Source organism: Xylocopa sonorina, chromosome 6 (genome assembly GCF_050948175.1).
Source record: "Xylocopa sonorina isolate GNS202 chromosome 6, iyXylSono1_principal, whole genome shotgun sequence".
Lineage (NCBI taxonomy): Eukaryota > Metazoa > Arthropoda > Insecta > Hymenoptera > Apidae > Xylocopa > Xylocopa sonorina.
Window position 1 is genome coordinate 4,857,988 of NC_135198.1, and position 15,521 is coordinate 4,873,508.

The 15,521-nt window shown below is 39.4% G+C and overlaps 1 protein-coding gene across 9 annotated transcripts in view; it reads right to left on the reverse strand.

Annotated features, from left to right (window-relative positions):
• Positions 1–15,521, reverse strand: part of LOC143424501 (uncharacterized) — a 90,179-nt gene that overhangs the window by 40,095 nt on the left and 34,563 nt on the right. For 3 of the 9 annotated variants that reach the window (XR_013101937.1, XM_076896579.1, XM_076896577.1), the window contains exons 18-21: positions 12,533–12,637; positions 4,869–4,997; positions 3,476–3,584; positions 56–133 (exon numbers count right to left, since the gene is read on the reverse strand). Coding sequence is in view for 3 of the 9 variants with exons in the window: in XM_076896579.1 (XP_076752694.1) it covers positions 56–133; positions 3,476–3,584; positions 4,869–4,997; positions 12,533–12,637 (421 nt within the window). In the remaining 6 variants the exon portion in view is untranslated. Of the gene's footprint in view, positions 1–55; positions 134–3,475; positions 3,585–4,868; positions 4,998–5,784; positions 5,808–9,469; positions 9,590–12,532; positions 12,638–15,521 lie in introns of those variants that run through there. The other 6 variants (XR_013101939.1, XR_013101938.1, XR_013101941.1 and 3 more) reach the window with 5 other exon arrangements.

Below are 15,521 nucleotides of genomic sequence, written 5' to 3' on the forward strand. Positions count from 1 at the left end.
CACGAAACTATCTAAAGCATAGAAAAAGAAAAATAATAAAAAGGGCGTGTTGTACCTGTCCCTCCACATTCCTTGTCCTTTCGACATGGTACCAAGAGCTGCCAGCGATGTGTTTAGAGACTCTAGGGACGCTCTGATCTCAGAACAAAATCTGGTGTGATTATGGATAATAATTTCGTTTCATGCGCATGCTTATTCTTTCCTTCCCTGTTTTCTATCTTCTCGTGCACGCTGCACCTCTCGTTGCAGTTTCTCTCTTTTTTTTTCGGAGACTTGCGTACAGTGGAAAAACATTCCGCGTTTTCGAAAACAAATGCGTGCAAACACGTGTGCGTTCGTGTGTACGTGGTTAAGGTATAAGGAACGCGTTTGAAAGAAGTATCACACTGCAGTATCTACTTGGTGAGAAGGTTCGCGATTGGTTACGGACAAATAGCTGTGTGCCTGCTGTATCCTGTCCATTAAGCACAAAGAGGGAGTTCATTGTGTATGCAACGTACAATGCTACTTTTGTACTAAATTATTTCCTATAAAAATTTGTACGATACACAATGGGAACTTTTGTCTCTAGAATTGTGATGTGGACCTGAGGATCTGATTAATCCAAGTCCATTTTCATTTCTATTTAGTAGAACAGTAAATTAACAGCAATTGCAATTCTTTCATAGAAATCGAGTTATAGAAAAAATTGAAAATTTTCTTCTTATTACCACAAAAGACTTTCAGAGTCAGTCTGCGTCTATGAAAGTATAAAAAACCAAATGTAATTATAGTACAATATAATCTTTCCATGATACTTTCAACTCTAGTATAGGGGTAGTAAAACGATGGTAACATTCTACTTCCTTTCCTTATTTATAAATTAAATTAATCCAATCCAATTCGAGTCTCTTTTTCATGGAAAACTCAATTACTTGCACCGTCTGATAAGACAAAGAAGAAGCAATAAGATGATGTGTAAATATTTTAATTAAAAGGAAAGTGAACTTGGTTTGATCTAACTTTCGGATACAGATACACAGGAAATACTTCATATCTCGAATATATGAACTCCCTTTGTGCTCTCGTTAGCGGATACTTAGCACCAAGTATCTGCCTACTCCTCGATCGACTGTTAGTTCTCCGCAATTGTAACAATATTAGTAAGGAACACGGGTAACCGATTGGATTATTGAAACCGTCAAAGAATCGTTCATCCCAAAGACGTTTCAAGAACAGCATGCTTACGGCTAGGTGATCTAGTGTTTCTACGGGCAAGACAGGGTGTAAACGAGGGCACCAAGCTGTTGGCTCTTGTTTAGCTAGTTGGCTGATTACATAAACGTTGAACCGAACATTTCGCACAGAATTAAACCAAATCGGAGAAAAATAGCTTGCTATGAGATATATGATGTGTAACGAAAGACTGATCGGTGTACAGTTACTGATCCGATTCTCGTTGGCTCCATTCGACACGATCCCATGACACAGTCCTACCGGTGATCGTTAATACGCCTTTATGCGTACATTATGCCCGCGATTATGTAACAGTGAATTATGTCAATTATTACGTACATCCCATAATAACCATTTTTACCTTCGACATAAAGGAGTCGTTATTATGTGTCCCATATATCCCATACAAAAGAACCTTTCACAGAAAATTGTCGAATTAAAAATGAGTCTCGGTGATGCGTTGCTATTATTCGTGTTTAGAAAGGACTCGATCGTTTTCAGTGCGTTAATCGGTCGGTTCTCGCCTGGAAAGTTAATTTCGATGTGCATCATTGAATAGAGTGAACTTCTCGTAAGATTGTCCTTCTAGCAGAAAACGTTTGAAGCCAACTAAAAATAAATTCGAAAGAAGAAAGTGCACGTTCTACGCGGTTCGTGTGAATGTAGATCTTTAGATCTTTATAAAATCCCGTGATCGGACATTATCGTTACGTGTCAGCCAATAATCTAGAGGGTTAATTGTAGCAGGAGTCTTTCATCAACGCACACCGTGTCACACTATAATACACAACATTATTGCTTCGTGATACGAACATTATTATCGTTACTTCCGTGGAGTTTTATTCGCGCTATCGATCACGCGCTATGTGCTCTCGAGTTGCAAACGTATGTACAATTTCTAGCTAGACCAAAAATTTAAACAGCCGTCATTCGCTGCATGTCCAATGTGGTAAACGCTAATTATATCCACTTCAAAGAACAATTTTTTTCTATTCACTTCGTATCTGATTAAATGAATTAGTCATATCGCGTCAATCTCCAAGAAGGTTTTTAGAAGGTTCCAAGAAGATCCATCAAACGTTTCTGTGCAATGATTATAGAGCAACGAAATAATCTGTACTATAAATCTGATGTACGTTGCTGTTCTAACGAACTATATTGGTCTTTTTTTTACAAACGCGATAATTTAGAGATTCGATTCACATTTTCCATCGAATTTCGACTGCAGCTTGATGTTCATGTTAATCTGTACATAGTTCATTTCTATACGCTTTAGTATTAAGACAAACCATGCAAATATAGACATCGCTTTCTGTGACTCTTTTTATCCCAGTAGTTAGTAGAAATCTGACTAGACATCCGTTTGATTTTTTAATCGATCGTGCACAGACGAATATTTACCCAAACAATTCTCAAGTCAAACAGTAGATAACAATGCAAATCTCCAGTTTGAAAAACTCTCGCGAGCGAGGTGTGCCGATTTGGCCCGAGGAAATTTGGAAAAACCGCGCGTGTTACTTTGCGAATTGCTGCAGATTAGAACCAAATGGAAGTATATTCTAATGCACTGCAGACAAGTTTCACAGATTTGCTTCTACGAGAGAAAGTATTCAGAAAACCGCGAATACTATGGACATCTTTGCATAATATGTCAATGGGGTCAAGTTGTATATTTGTAAGTGTAAGAAATTGCAAAATGATTTTGGTAGAATTGATGGCTAAGCAATACTTTATTCGATTTGTTCTCAACTCGAGAGTTCGTACAATAACGTCTTCTTAGGGTGCCCTTATTAGCCTCGAGGGTACCCCCAATGCCATGGCCCATCCAAATGTTCAGGCAAAGCCTCAAAGAGGGATGATGCAGTAAGGAAATACACATGGCATTGAAGTTAATGAGAATACCCTAAGAAGGCATGATTGTACAAACTCTCAGAATGAGAACAAGTCGAATAAAACATTTTTTAACCATCGATTCTACTCTAATCATTTTTCAATTTCTTACATAAAATTCCGCAAAGTGCTGTAATATTGCTATATCGAAATATTTACAATGAAATTTGTAATTGAATACATCTTTTGCGGTGACGAATAGAAATGTACGAATTTTGTCAAGCACATTATATTACGACAGTGTTGCTCGAAGCGACGATAAAGAAGTGAAAGTCGGTAATACAACGTAACCCAGAACTGTACGATTGTTTATTATCATTAGATGAGTGGTGCCTAAAGAGTAATAGTAAATGAATGAATCAAAACATACCCGACGTGTACTGGGTGCCTATTAATATCAACATTGTCTGGTTTCAGATTGGCAGCGTTTGTACGTTGTTGATAATTCTCTTTCGTGATCATCTCGGTTATTGTTGGTGCTATAAATCAAATGAAATTCGTTATCATTAATGTTTGTGTGAAATACACATCCGTATTTGAGACGGACGATCAAATTTCTTGAGAAGTTAAACGGGTGTAACGCCGACAAATAATTTTAATTGGAAAATGTACACATTTGTATATCATGGGTTAACGAGTTAAGTAGCAGTTGGACAAAAACAGGTTTTTATCTATATGTTACAAGGTATTTAAAATATTCGTTGAAGTTTCTTTTTTTTTTTTAAATTTAAAATAGCATTCTTGAGTGCTATTAAATTAATGAATTCTCTTTGGCCGTCTACGCTATAATTTCCACATTTCTTATCATTTTTGTAATAACAATGAAACAGAAGTTAGTCAAAATAATGAAATATTATCATTCAGAACGTATTCTAAACATTCACTGTTCGTACGTGTGCAGTACTATAATTAATGATTTGCAAATGCATAACATTAGCAATTTTTAAGTTTATAATAACAATGCATTATTACGTGACGTTCAGAGTTAATATACTGTGACTAATGTTACAAAGTCTATTTGAAAAGTTAATCTCGTTACCTTGAAAATTTTATCAGGTTTACATAAACATTTTCTATGGATTCTTTGTCCTGGTCAAGAAAAATTGCACAGCCTTGTGTGTACTTTAAAAATAATCGCTCGAATACGTGTTAAGATAAAGTGGGGAACGATAGAACACGTTTTTTTCCGGAATTTGAATAACGCGCTAATGCACCGACGCGAACCAACGACGCAGCGAGCATCTTTCGCGAATTAAGACTCATTAATTTACGGTCCTCCATCGCGTCTCGGGTGACCTTTTATTATATCTAGTTGAACCCTGCTCTAGAGTCGCAACTGCATTACGGATCAAAAATACGGCACTCCGTTTAAAAGGAAATTAAGTCGGCCTTGAAATCTCTTCCGTATTTCTACGATCAAATTAGTTATTCTATTATAACAGTAGGTGAGCTGTGCTATTTTCTTAGAGGCTCACTGTGTCTCGTGTAACAGAATCGTATTCTGGATAAAATTAGTGCAATGTTTGCGATTGATTTCATTTTAAACATGGAAATTGATATTAAATTGCAATAAACACTTGTACTATTTGCGTTTCGTGGAAGGGAGCTAGCTTGGTCGGAGAGAAATTACTCTTCCTCGAAACACAGTGTCCAGTGATTATCCAAAATGATTAATCAGAGATCTCGATCAAGACTATGTAAATAATTAAATCCTACAAATACTCGAAACACACAGACGCAGATGAATTTGATTAAAGACTCACCTCCGGAATGTCGATTATCCCTCTCGTCGTCTGTCACGTTGACGCGCATCGAGTCATCCCCCATGGATTTCATGTCATCAACAGTCATATATCGATATTGTTGTTGGTCGCTGAGCATCGGATCTTCACCTAGACGATCAACAGAAAAATCGAATTACAACAACCGCAAAAATAGGGGTGCGAATGTGTTCGCCGGGCCCAAACGAGGGGGGATGTAAAAATCTACGGTAGATACCGTCGAACTTGCATGAGAACGGTATGGAAACGAGGTGAAAGTTGATGCACCAAGGTAAAAATAAATGAATATATGAGAGGCTGCAAATAAACGAGTAAATCATTGCCACGAAAGGTATCCCAGTCAAGCTCGAAGAAGCGAAATTAAATACCGTGTGTATGTACTCAGAGAGTGTGATCATTTTGGCCTTACTCGGGACATAAACCAACGATAAACCAAATGAAATTGTACATATGTGTCAATGACTGTTGAGAGAAATTCATATTCGTGCGAATTAGCCGTACGACAATGTGCCGGTTGAAAGTAACGAAAATTGGATTCGAACATAATTCCCACCGTGAACAGATGTGGAAAGGTTTGCCTTTAAACGGCACCGTTTAAATCGTATCTACCGGATTCGAGTGTTCCATTTCACAGATAACACTGGTAATTACCAGTTACGAGGAACGTACAGCCGGGAGAGATACTTGATTATTTCACTGTCACGTCAATTGTCATCGGCGCGATTTGCATTCGTTAATTAGCTACTTGTGACGTATCGTTTTTCGGCCAGTCCTACGCTAAGCGCTCGCAAACAATTGGACGCAGAAATAAATTAATTGACAGTTATCGGAAAGATTGTAACGACGAATGTTATCGCGTTCACGATATGATAACGAGACATCAGACTTTATTTTTTACCTTTTCGTTATGGTAAAGCACGAACGTTGGATGTAAATGGTGTGTGTTTAAAACGGTCCGCGATAAAATTTCCGAAACGAAACGGTACAAACGGTATAGTATTTTTCAAACGACTGAGACCTAGCCGGTGATTCAATCGTTCCGTGCGTTCTTAAACATATCTTATCAGATATGCCAAGAATATGGAGCACGATTATCTAATAAATAGTCAACCCACAAATTTACTGCCCACGTCGAATGTCGTGTGGCTGTAAAGCTAAACTAATCAGGCGCAAATTAAATCGTATCTTCCTTCCCTGCCCTACGAAAACTCGACTCCCGTTCACGTTCAAGAAATAAGTATTTTTCCCATTTTCAAACGTCACGATATCACGAAAAGAGGACTTCTGTCGCGACTAAAGGTATTTCTAACAAACTGAACGCAGCGCTCTCCCTCAGAGATGACAACGCGAGAAGCCAGTCCCATCTTTTCGGCTCTCTCGATGAACGCCTCAGATAGCAGCTCGCGCGCAATGGGAATGATGTCACTTTTTATCTGGAGAGCCCACGGGGCCACTCGAACGTGGAATCAATAATATCTAAAATTAATAGAAACAGACGGTGCGGCTGGCCCTCGACTTGGTGGTACCACATGGAGAAACCGTGCCGCGGATACCTCTAATTTTAGCGTTTCTTCAAGGACACCCCGTCGAAGCGATCCTAAAACATTTCGAAGCCGTTTCTATCTACGAATAGTTGACCTCATAGGCAGTGACCTATATCTTCCTAACCGAGTGGCCGCGCGGCTCTGAAAACTAACCGCGGTAATCACGTCGAATCTCGTTGAGCGCAGTTAGCCGGCCACCGTCATAGACCAGAATAGTACTAATCGTAATCAACGAGACGGCCAGTTAGTTTATGTCGCATCGCATCGGCGTTAATCGAATCCCCGATTCCGCGTATCGCGCCGGATACACCTTTGCCATCCGAACAAGTGAACCGGTTACGAAAATAGCGTGTCGCGAAGAAACACCGCGAGATCACCGAGTATATTCGTCGGTGAACGCAATCGCTGGCCATCTCGCACCAGCGATCGTTCATACTTTTTTCAACTGGCCGATGGAGTCGCGATAAGAGCGTGCTGTTATCGCCGCGATGCCACTGTCCGCGTCACGCCAGCTGTCGTCGATACGCGTACGCATAATAGCGTCGTCACGATCTCTGTTATCGCGTAGTAATTGGACGACGCTGCACAGCTGACTACCTTTCGCGTGTAGATCGACTGGAAGTTCGCGAGAGGAACTGGTGAAATCGTATCGTTTATCGTTTTACACTTCCTCTCATTTTTTTCTTTTCCATTAAGGTAGAGGAAAACCAGCTAGCCTTGATCGTTGCCCCCCTATCCGCGCTATCATCGTACGCGTCGTTGTGTCACCGTTTTGCTCGTCTCATTGTTATGTCATAAGCGAGGATCACAGTCACGTTCCTTGTGCCGCTCAATTAAGCGAGCCAGCTCTCCGCGACAACGTTCGCCGTTCGTCTCCGTCGTTTATGGCCTGTTACCTTTGCCACGTTCTATCGCCGTGTTTGGTCCCCTTCAATAGATCGTGGTCTTCAATGCGACCAGTTGGCTCCGTTTCGCGATGAGAATACGGATGCCGCTTCTCTGACCGTAGGGGTAACCGGAACCGGACCGGAACCGCGCGCAACCACCGGATGCCAGCAGCGCTGCGGCACGCGCGCTCGCGATACGATTTCGTGCCTGCGTGTAGCCTCGAATGCGTTCTTAAAATCGAGAGGTCCTCGCGCAGGGACGTTTCAATGCTTTCGTATCATAGTTTCGTGAGAAAGACGAACAGGAAATGAACGAGTAAGAGTAATAAAGGAAGAATGTTAGAATTTGAATAACGAAATGTTTTGATATCTATCGATGGTGGAGATTATCAAAATTTCATTACAAATATTGTAATAAACACACTCGAATACTGCTCTAAACACTCACGAGATTAGATAAATTTCCGCGTTTTCTTTTCTTTGCAGGCTAGACAGCCACTGTAATAGTTGGCAACCTTGACAACGAATTTGTACGAGAGCTCGTATATGTATACGTGCAGCGAGGGCCAAGAGTGAATATACATGTTACGAAAATAAAATTCATCTTATATCGTGTTGTGTCTTATTAACAATGAGATCGAGATAGTGATAAAAATTATATAAGATGTTTGTGGGATCGCAGGTATACTTTGCATCCTCTCGATCGTCTTCACTCTCATTATGTATCACGTATAATAGTTATCGAGAGGAATCGGACGACATCGTGTTCTAAAGATCGACCAAGTATCGCTTGTAAAGCGTTCGATACGCGTAAATATGCATCTAATTTGGCCCGGATATTTAGGTTTAACGCGCCAGGGAAAATGTCGAAATTTACCACGCGTACACTTATGCACGCTTCTCCCTGTCTGGACTCTCGCTGACGTTAGTTCAACGGACAGATCGGGAATGTAAACATTTCGTAGAAATTATTGCGCGAATAAACGAGGCTTGCGGTATCGTTTTAGGTAGCCGTATAAACGTCACGATGTTGGATTATCCGTAGACGAACAGACAGATGATTTCATTCGCGCGTGTGATACGTATAAACTCTGCTAAACGAACCGACTGTTTTCAACCCTTTCGTAGTTTACTACGATAGTGCAACGAGTAAGCAGTCGATACTGCGAAATTTTATTACCGAAATTGTACTATACAACGTGTCTTATCGTTAATAATGCATTAACTTGGAAATAGCTAAAACTTTGTTGATCACTGTAAACATAGAAGATGTCAGAATAACTTAGAATAATTGGAATATCGTTTAAAAATGTGTTATGCATTATTAAAATACGTAGTACCTCCGTTAAAATAATTTTTTCTTAGTTTTCTTTAACGACCAACTGTTTTCTTTACTAATATTTCAGGTGATTTTGGTATTTCTTACGCTATTCACCATTTTATTAGATAGACTTCCTTTTGTCAATTATAGTGAATATGTAACACTAGTTAACAGGTTCAAGTCTGGAAAAACAGAGTCGCGTGCCGGAGTCGCGCTCGTTATCGCTTAACGTGTTAAACATTTTACAAAAACCTTTGTTTCGTACGTACACACGGAAAAAATGATAATTTTCTTAATTGTAAAGCAGTTATAAATAGAAACGATAACAGAAACCCAAGCGAAGTCCCTGAGAACGCTACAGATAACTTTATCCGCTCATAATTCTCTGAATGAACGTTTCAGCGTGAAAATCATCAAACCACGAAATGCTATTTTAAACGAAAATGTAAAATTGCAGATGCACAAACTGGTGCGTTACGAAACTTATTGTTTCGCGAATCTCTCTGAAATATTCTACATACTTGAACCACGTGTATGACATATCAGTGTTTGCCAAAATTTAAGCCGCGCGACAAATACTCCGCGATGTTTCACAGTTTAACAACAAGCAACTATCGTGTTTCTTCGGTTCCGCTAAAAGATAATTTATCGGGAATACGGGAGAACAGGATTTTCAACGACTCGAACGAGCAGCAACGCGCAGTGGCGGAAGAGCGCGCTGCAAAAAGGAAGAGCGACGGTCGACCGCGCGGTTAAAGCGAGTAATAACCGTGGTTAAAATTGAATTAGGGGTGGCGTGGTCATGAAACAACAGATGTCTGCGATATTTACATGCGCTGTCGCTGCTCCTGTTGCTTGTACACCCGCAGCAAGTTATCTTCCTCGATTCCTTTCGTTTCGAGCGGTCTTTCGCCATTTTGTTGGATACTGTTCACACAACGACTGGATAAAACGAAACGAAAAAAAAAGAAACAACTAGTCGTACGACGGTCCAGAAAGTAGTAGTCGTGCAACGCGAGACACGCGACGAAACTGCGACGAAATCGCGAACAGGACGCACCTCCGCGGATAATAGTTTCGGTAAGTTTGCACTGGCAACTTTACACTCAGACCAGTGAACGCGGTATGACTGACGGTGTACGGTACGTACAGGACTAATTACATCACCGACTCAACTAGCCGTCGACGGTATGCGAGGAGTTAGGTCACACGAATTACAATTAGCGCGCGTTATCGCTACGCACTCATTGATCACATCCGCGCAATTTCTGAACGGGCTCACATCACTGGCCGGGTTCCACAGTTGCCGTTTCGTCGTTTTACCGCCCCTACGCCGGTACGACAGCCGGAAGTCGCGAGAAAAACCCCGTAGAACGGGGAGCACGCGTCCACGTTCTGGTGTCGGTGCAACTGGAGGTCCACGTTACGCAACCACCGCGACGTATCCGCCCGATTAGATTTGATTTGTTAAATTGCATTAACCGTGAACGGCTGCCTGGACGCTCGTTCTTAGTTTTCGCGGTATTTCGTCGCGTGCCAGCACACCGGCGGGATCAGGAACAGCGACTGCCCCGAGATTAATACAAGTTCGACGCGAGACCACCTAACAGAAACGTGACCTCATTCCGTGAATCACCAATTTTATAATAGTAGCTGCCTTCGAGCTTTTCCGCTACTTTATTTACATACTGAACGCCCGCAACTCTTTTCCCTGTGTGTATCGGCTCGTAAGAGCGGCCAGATGCAATCGTTGGCAACCAGCGGCCCCTCGTCGGATCGTCGCGGCGAACGAGAACAACAACCGTGCATCGCGACGCGTCCGTTCCAACATTTCGATCGCCGTGAGATCATTAAGCATCTTTACGACCGCCACCCAGCCATCGATCTATGTAATGCGATCGTCACGCGTCGCAGTTAACCCGCGACTACGAGTTTTTTCGTTTTTAGATCGTGGAGAGTCATCGCGATCGCGAATTTTCCTCGTTGTTGGTCTTCGTACACTTTTCGTGGTTCGCCACCGTCACGCGAATACGCGGGTGAAAGAAATCGCGCGGCGATATTTAAAGTGCGATAAAAAAGAGAAGAAATTGGTTATATAAATTCCGATATTTTGGTCGTGAATCGTATTTGGCGACTCGCCAGCTAGTAGGGGTTCGACTAACTGCACGAATAATGCGGTACAAGATGCACACCGGCTGTTGCGTAACAGCTGAAGCGGAATGCGTATAGGTACGAGGACGATACGTCAAAACAGAGCACACAAGCTCTGTTCTGTTCCTACCGACTGGCATAATGATCGCACGACTCGTTATTATGCAAATTGCATTAACAGAAGTAACGCGCCCTACTTCATTAACGTGCCGTTTTCTGGAAATTTAGGCTCGTGGACGCGAGCCCATGACCGAGTTCTATCTGACGTCATTCGATTCAGATCGCCCACTCGAAATCAAAACGTTATTGAGTTTCGATTAATTTAATTAGATGTTAGATATTAAAAATTGTAGAACTTCTATCATAAATTGCGATAAATAATTTTAACTCGTTGGGTGATTCTAGTGTAAAATAATTTTCTAGTTTCCATTTATTTTAGCACCGTTGGCCATCATCGTGTGCATAGGTTCGAGTCAATTGCGCGAAATTTCAGGTGTTACTTTTATTTCAAATTGTATCAGTGATGCATGCACCCTAATGACGAGGCTAGAACGGTCGCTTGAACGTACTGAATGACGATCATGAAATGAGACGTTTTAATGTGACGAGTGACGAACAGATGATAACGATCTTATTGTATCCCGTGTGACGAGAATAGTTCTGGATTACGCACCCACTGCGTAAAGTACCAATTTCTAGATCCAAGATTAGTACTTTAGACAAATAAATCAGACGAGACGAAGAACCGACAAATGAAACCTACATACTTTGTTACATTTAAATATTTCAATATTTTCCAATATTTAAATACTCCAAGTAACATATTCGCTAATCAACCGACGTAAATTCGATATAATACGTATGTGAAAACTATTCTTACAGTACAGAAAAGAAAAGTTTGCAAGTACGTCTTCTGCAAGTATGGATCAAGTACTTGTTTACGATTGGTGATCGCGATCGTGGCTGACGAACACAATACCAGTCGAATTTCGATAGCATTTAATAATACAAGAAAACAAACGGTATACGCATTGTCAGAAACTCAAAGCATAAATTTCATTAAAAAGGTTGTACAGCTACTACAGGCGTTTGAAAAACGTGTTGCAACTTTACACGGGAGAAATGGAGCGACAAGGAGGGTAAATGAAACAGAGTGTGAACAAACAGCGGTTTAGAGGAGGGTTATGTCTGTGCATGTCTCTGTATTTATTGTCTTCACGCATGAAACCAAAAAGGCATACGCTAGAACGAGCTGAAGGCAGAGAAACGCATCAAATCCCTTCGTTCGGCTCGTTCTTCTCGCGTACAACTCAAAGGTATCACGATCGGTGTAAAAAAAAAGAGAGAGAAACCATCGCAATTATCACGATACGATGCGATATCGAGAAAAATGGGATCAAGCGTGTATAACAGGGAGAAGAAACATACGTTACCAAACTCTGATCGTTAAAGAAACTCGTCTCGAACGCCGATAAATATCGAAACTATTAATGGACCGGCCATTGAGAGATTGACGTAAGCGCAAAGAATACTAGCAACGTTTCGTAAATGAAGTCCAGAAAAGAAGAAAGGGGAGAGTGTATGAATGGTCGTAATGCGCGCGTAATAGTACGCGCGATTAATCTACGTACCCTTGCGCTGATATGTATATGTACGCATGTATACATGTATATGTAAAGACAGAATGTCGCGCGTACGTGTGATATGTGAAAGAGTGACAGAAACAGAGTACAGACAACTTACGGGTATAGGTCATTTGGCCCTGGTAGTAAGAAGGAAGGTACACGTGTTGCGCGTGTGGAGGCTGCCCGTACACATTCATGGCTGCCATGCCGATTTCATCACCACCTACATTGTACGCCGTCGAGTAAGGTCATTTTCCTTTTTTTTCCTTCTTTCTTTTTTTTTTTTTCTTTTATCAGAACCGCTAATTTCGCACCATAAACACTGTTTCTAAATTTCGCTATCACTGGGTTGTTAAATAGCCGACTTTACGTAGCGGGAGATAAGCCTATCGCGAGTGCGGTTTTGTTCGTTTGCTTCGATTTTTCAAATTTACACCGCGCGCGACTGGTTCCTCGAGTGTTTCGAATACCACATTAGTAATTAATCCTTTGCGAGTTATATTTCAGAAAATTCTGCGACGAATGACTCGTTTTCTTCTGCTTCCTTTCTTTTTAAATGCCGTTGGAATTGATTAGAAACACAAGAAAACAGAACGCTGACGATAAAAAATACTAGGCAGTTGTACACGAATTTTACATTTCAATGCTATCTGACTTTTAAGTGCATTCTATTTAAAATTTACCTAGAGCACAAATTACGATAAATTGGTAAAAATGTCGGGAATCTATAAATTTATGTTCGCTTTTAACTAGGAAAATTACTACAAGCTTTTTCTCAACGTTACGTTAAGTACTAAATATTGTTCGTCCTTGTTGCGTTGACTTATTTACTGACCACTACTCTTTTTGACATATATGTATGCAATTAGTACAATAAAAATCAGAGACTTGGTCGATAAAAGAATTTTAATTATGTATGAAATGTATCCACCAATAATTCGCAAAGGATTAAAATATGTATGTATACACTAATTTTCTGGTACGCAATAGAATCAAAATCGAATAGTATGTAATCTAATTGAAATTTAATATGATTTAACTCCAATTTCGATTATCCAATTATAGATGTTCTTATATTACAGATGTACTTATTTTTTTGACACGCACTTGTTAAATTACATAGGTACATGAATATTTTAATCAAGCAAACAAGCAAACCTGGCAGATTAATTAGCGTTATAGTAAAATTTATCCCATTCAAATATTATTATAAAGAAAAAAATTTTGTCTAAAGTATGTATATATACATTTTCTTTTTGTCAATTAATTACTATACGAATCTTACACAGATAAATGTTAGCTCCTCTACGTCTGATTTAGCCAATAATAGAAGTTACGAGATAATGTTATTTTAAAAGAATAATTTTTAATCGATAATAAATTTCCAATTACTGCTCCTAGTTATTCTCCCAAAAATATTACCTGTGTAAGGTGAATACTATAATACATTTATTTTATAAAAATTCCAAATGTATCCATTACAGTAAATATTCAATATGTATACAATTTGTAGCTGTATAAGTCTCACTTATGCGATTAAAATCTATGCGTCTAAAATTTTAAGTTCAAAATTTTCCTCGAAGATAGCAACAACCCAGTGAACGTACGCTAAGTACATGCTCTTGCGAAATGAATGTAACATAAACGCAACAAAACAAGCAAATAATATTACCATGTAGCACCTTGACTCTAAATCGGAAGTATGGCAGACAATAGTTTTGTGGCTCATTAAATAGATATTTTTTAATATATACAGGGTGATTCATTACTCGTGGGACAATTTCTTACAGCAGATACTACACCTCAAAAGTTACAAAAAATTTCATATAAACCTAGGTCCGATTTGCAAAAATGGCAGAGAAAATTGGAATTTTTTTTTTTTTTTTTTTTAAGAGAAACAGCAGTTTCATTCATATTATTGATTGCATCTTCCAAATCGTAAGTTCTACAAGAAAATGGCAAACAATATTGAAAGGAGCAATAAATTTGCTATTATAATAGTCCCTATTTTACCCTGAAACTCAAAAACAGGCAGACAAAATTTGTAAATTACGAAGACTTTTATCTCCTATTTGACTAATTATTTCTAGACATAGTGCACAGCAAATTTCATAAAAACATCTTTATTTATTAAGCTTCCTGATGATATAATCAGTTTTTTATTCCGTCGCACGGAAGCAAAGAAATTTTGTGTGAAATAATGAAAACTGCAGGTCAACCGTATATGCGTTAGTAGCACTCAAAGAATTAATTTCATTTTTTACCCTAAACGCGGCTTTCCACAGAAAATTTGTAACGACCAATTTTACTAAATAGTAATAAGAAGTGCTTTAACTTCCCAGTGTTCGTATGTGTGTATATATTCAATAAAGAAATCCCTTAATTTTCATTGAATAGAAAGAATAAGATAAATTATACCTCCCGCTTTAAAGGTAAGAGAGAGAAAGATATATCAGAAAACTATAAGAAAGAGTGAGACAGATGCTACCGATCTTGCTGTAGAACCCCTGGCGCCATCTCTGTGAAAAGTGCTCAAACTGGTCGCACAGCGTTATCGACAGCGAAGTAAACTACTGAAGCACTAGTGCCATCTCTTGGAGAAGAACTGAAACTTGTCGGGCATTAGTTTCAGTACTTTCTGCAGAGATGGCGTTAGTAGTTCTTCAGTCAACTGTTTTTTAAATATTTGAGCGGTATGAACGCATATACAGTTCACCTGCAGTTTTCACTATTTCACACAAAATTTCTTTGCTTCCGTGGGGCGAAATAAAAAACTGAGTATATCATCAGAAAGCTTAGGGAATAAAAAATTTTATGTAAAATTTTCTGCCCTCCACGTCTAAAATTAATTAGTTAAATAGGAGATCGAACTTTTCCTAATTTACAAATTTTGTTTGTCTATTTTTGAGTTTCAGGGTAAAATAGAGACTATTGTAATAGCAAATTTATTGCTTCTTTCAATATTGTTTGTCATTTTCTTGTAGGACTTACGATTTGGAAGATGCAATCAATAATATGAGTGAAACTGCTGTTTCTCTGAGAAAAACAAAAGTCCCAATTTTCTCTGCCATTTTTACAAATCGGACCTAGGTTTATATGAACCTTTT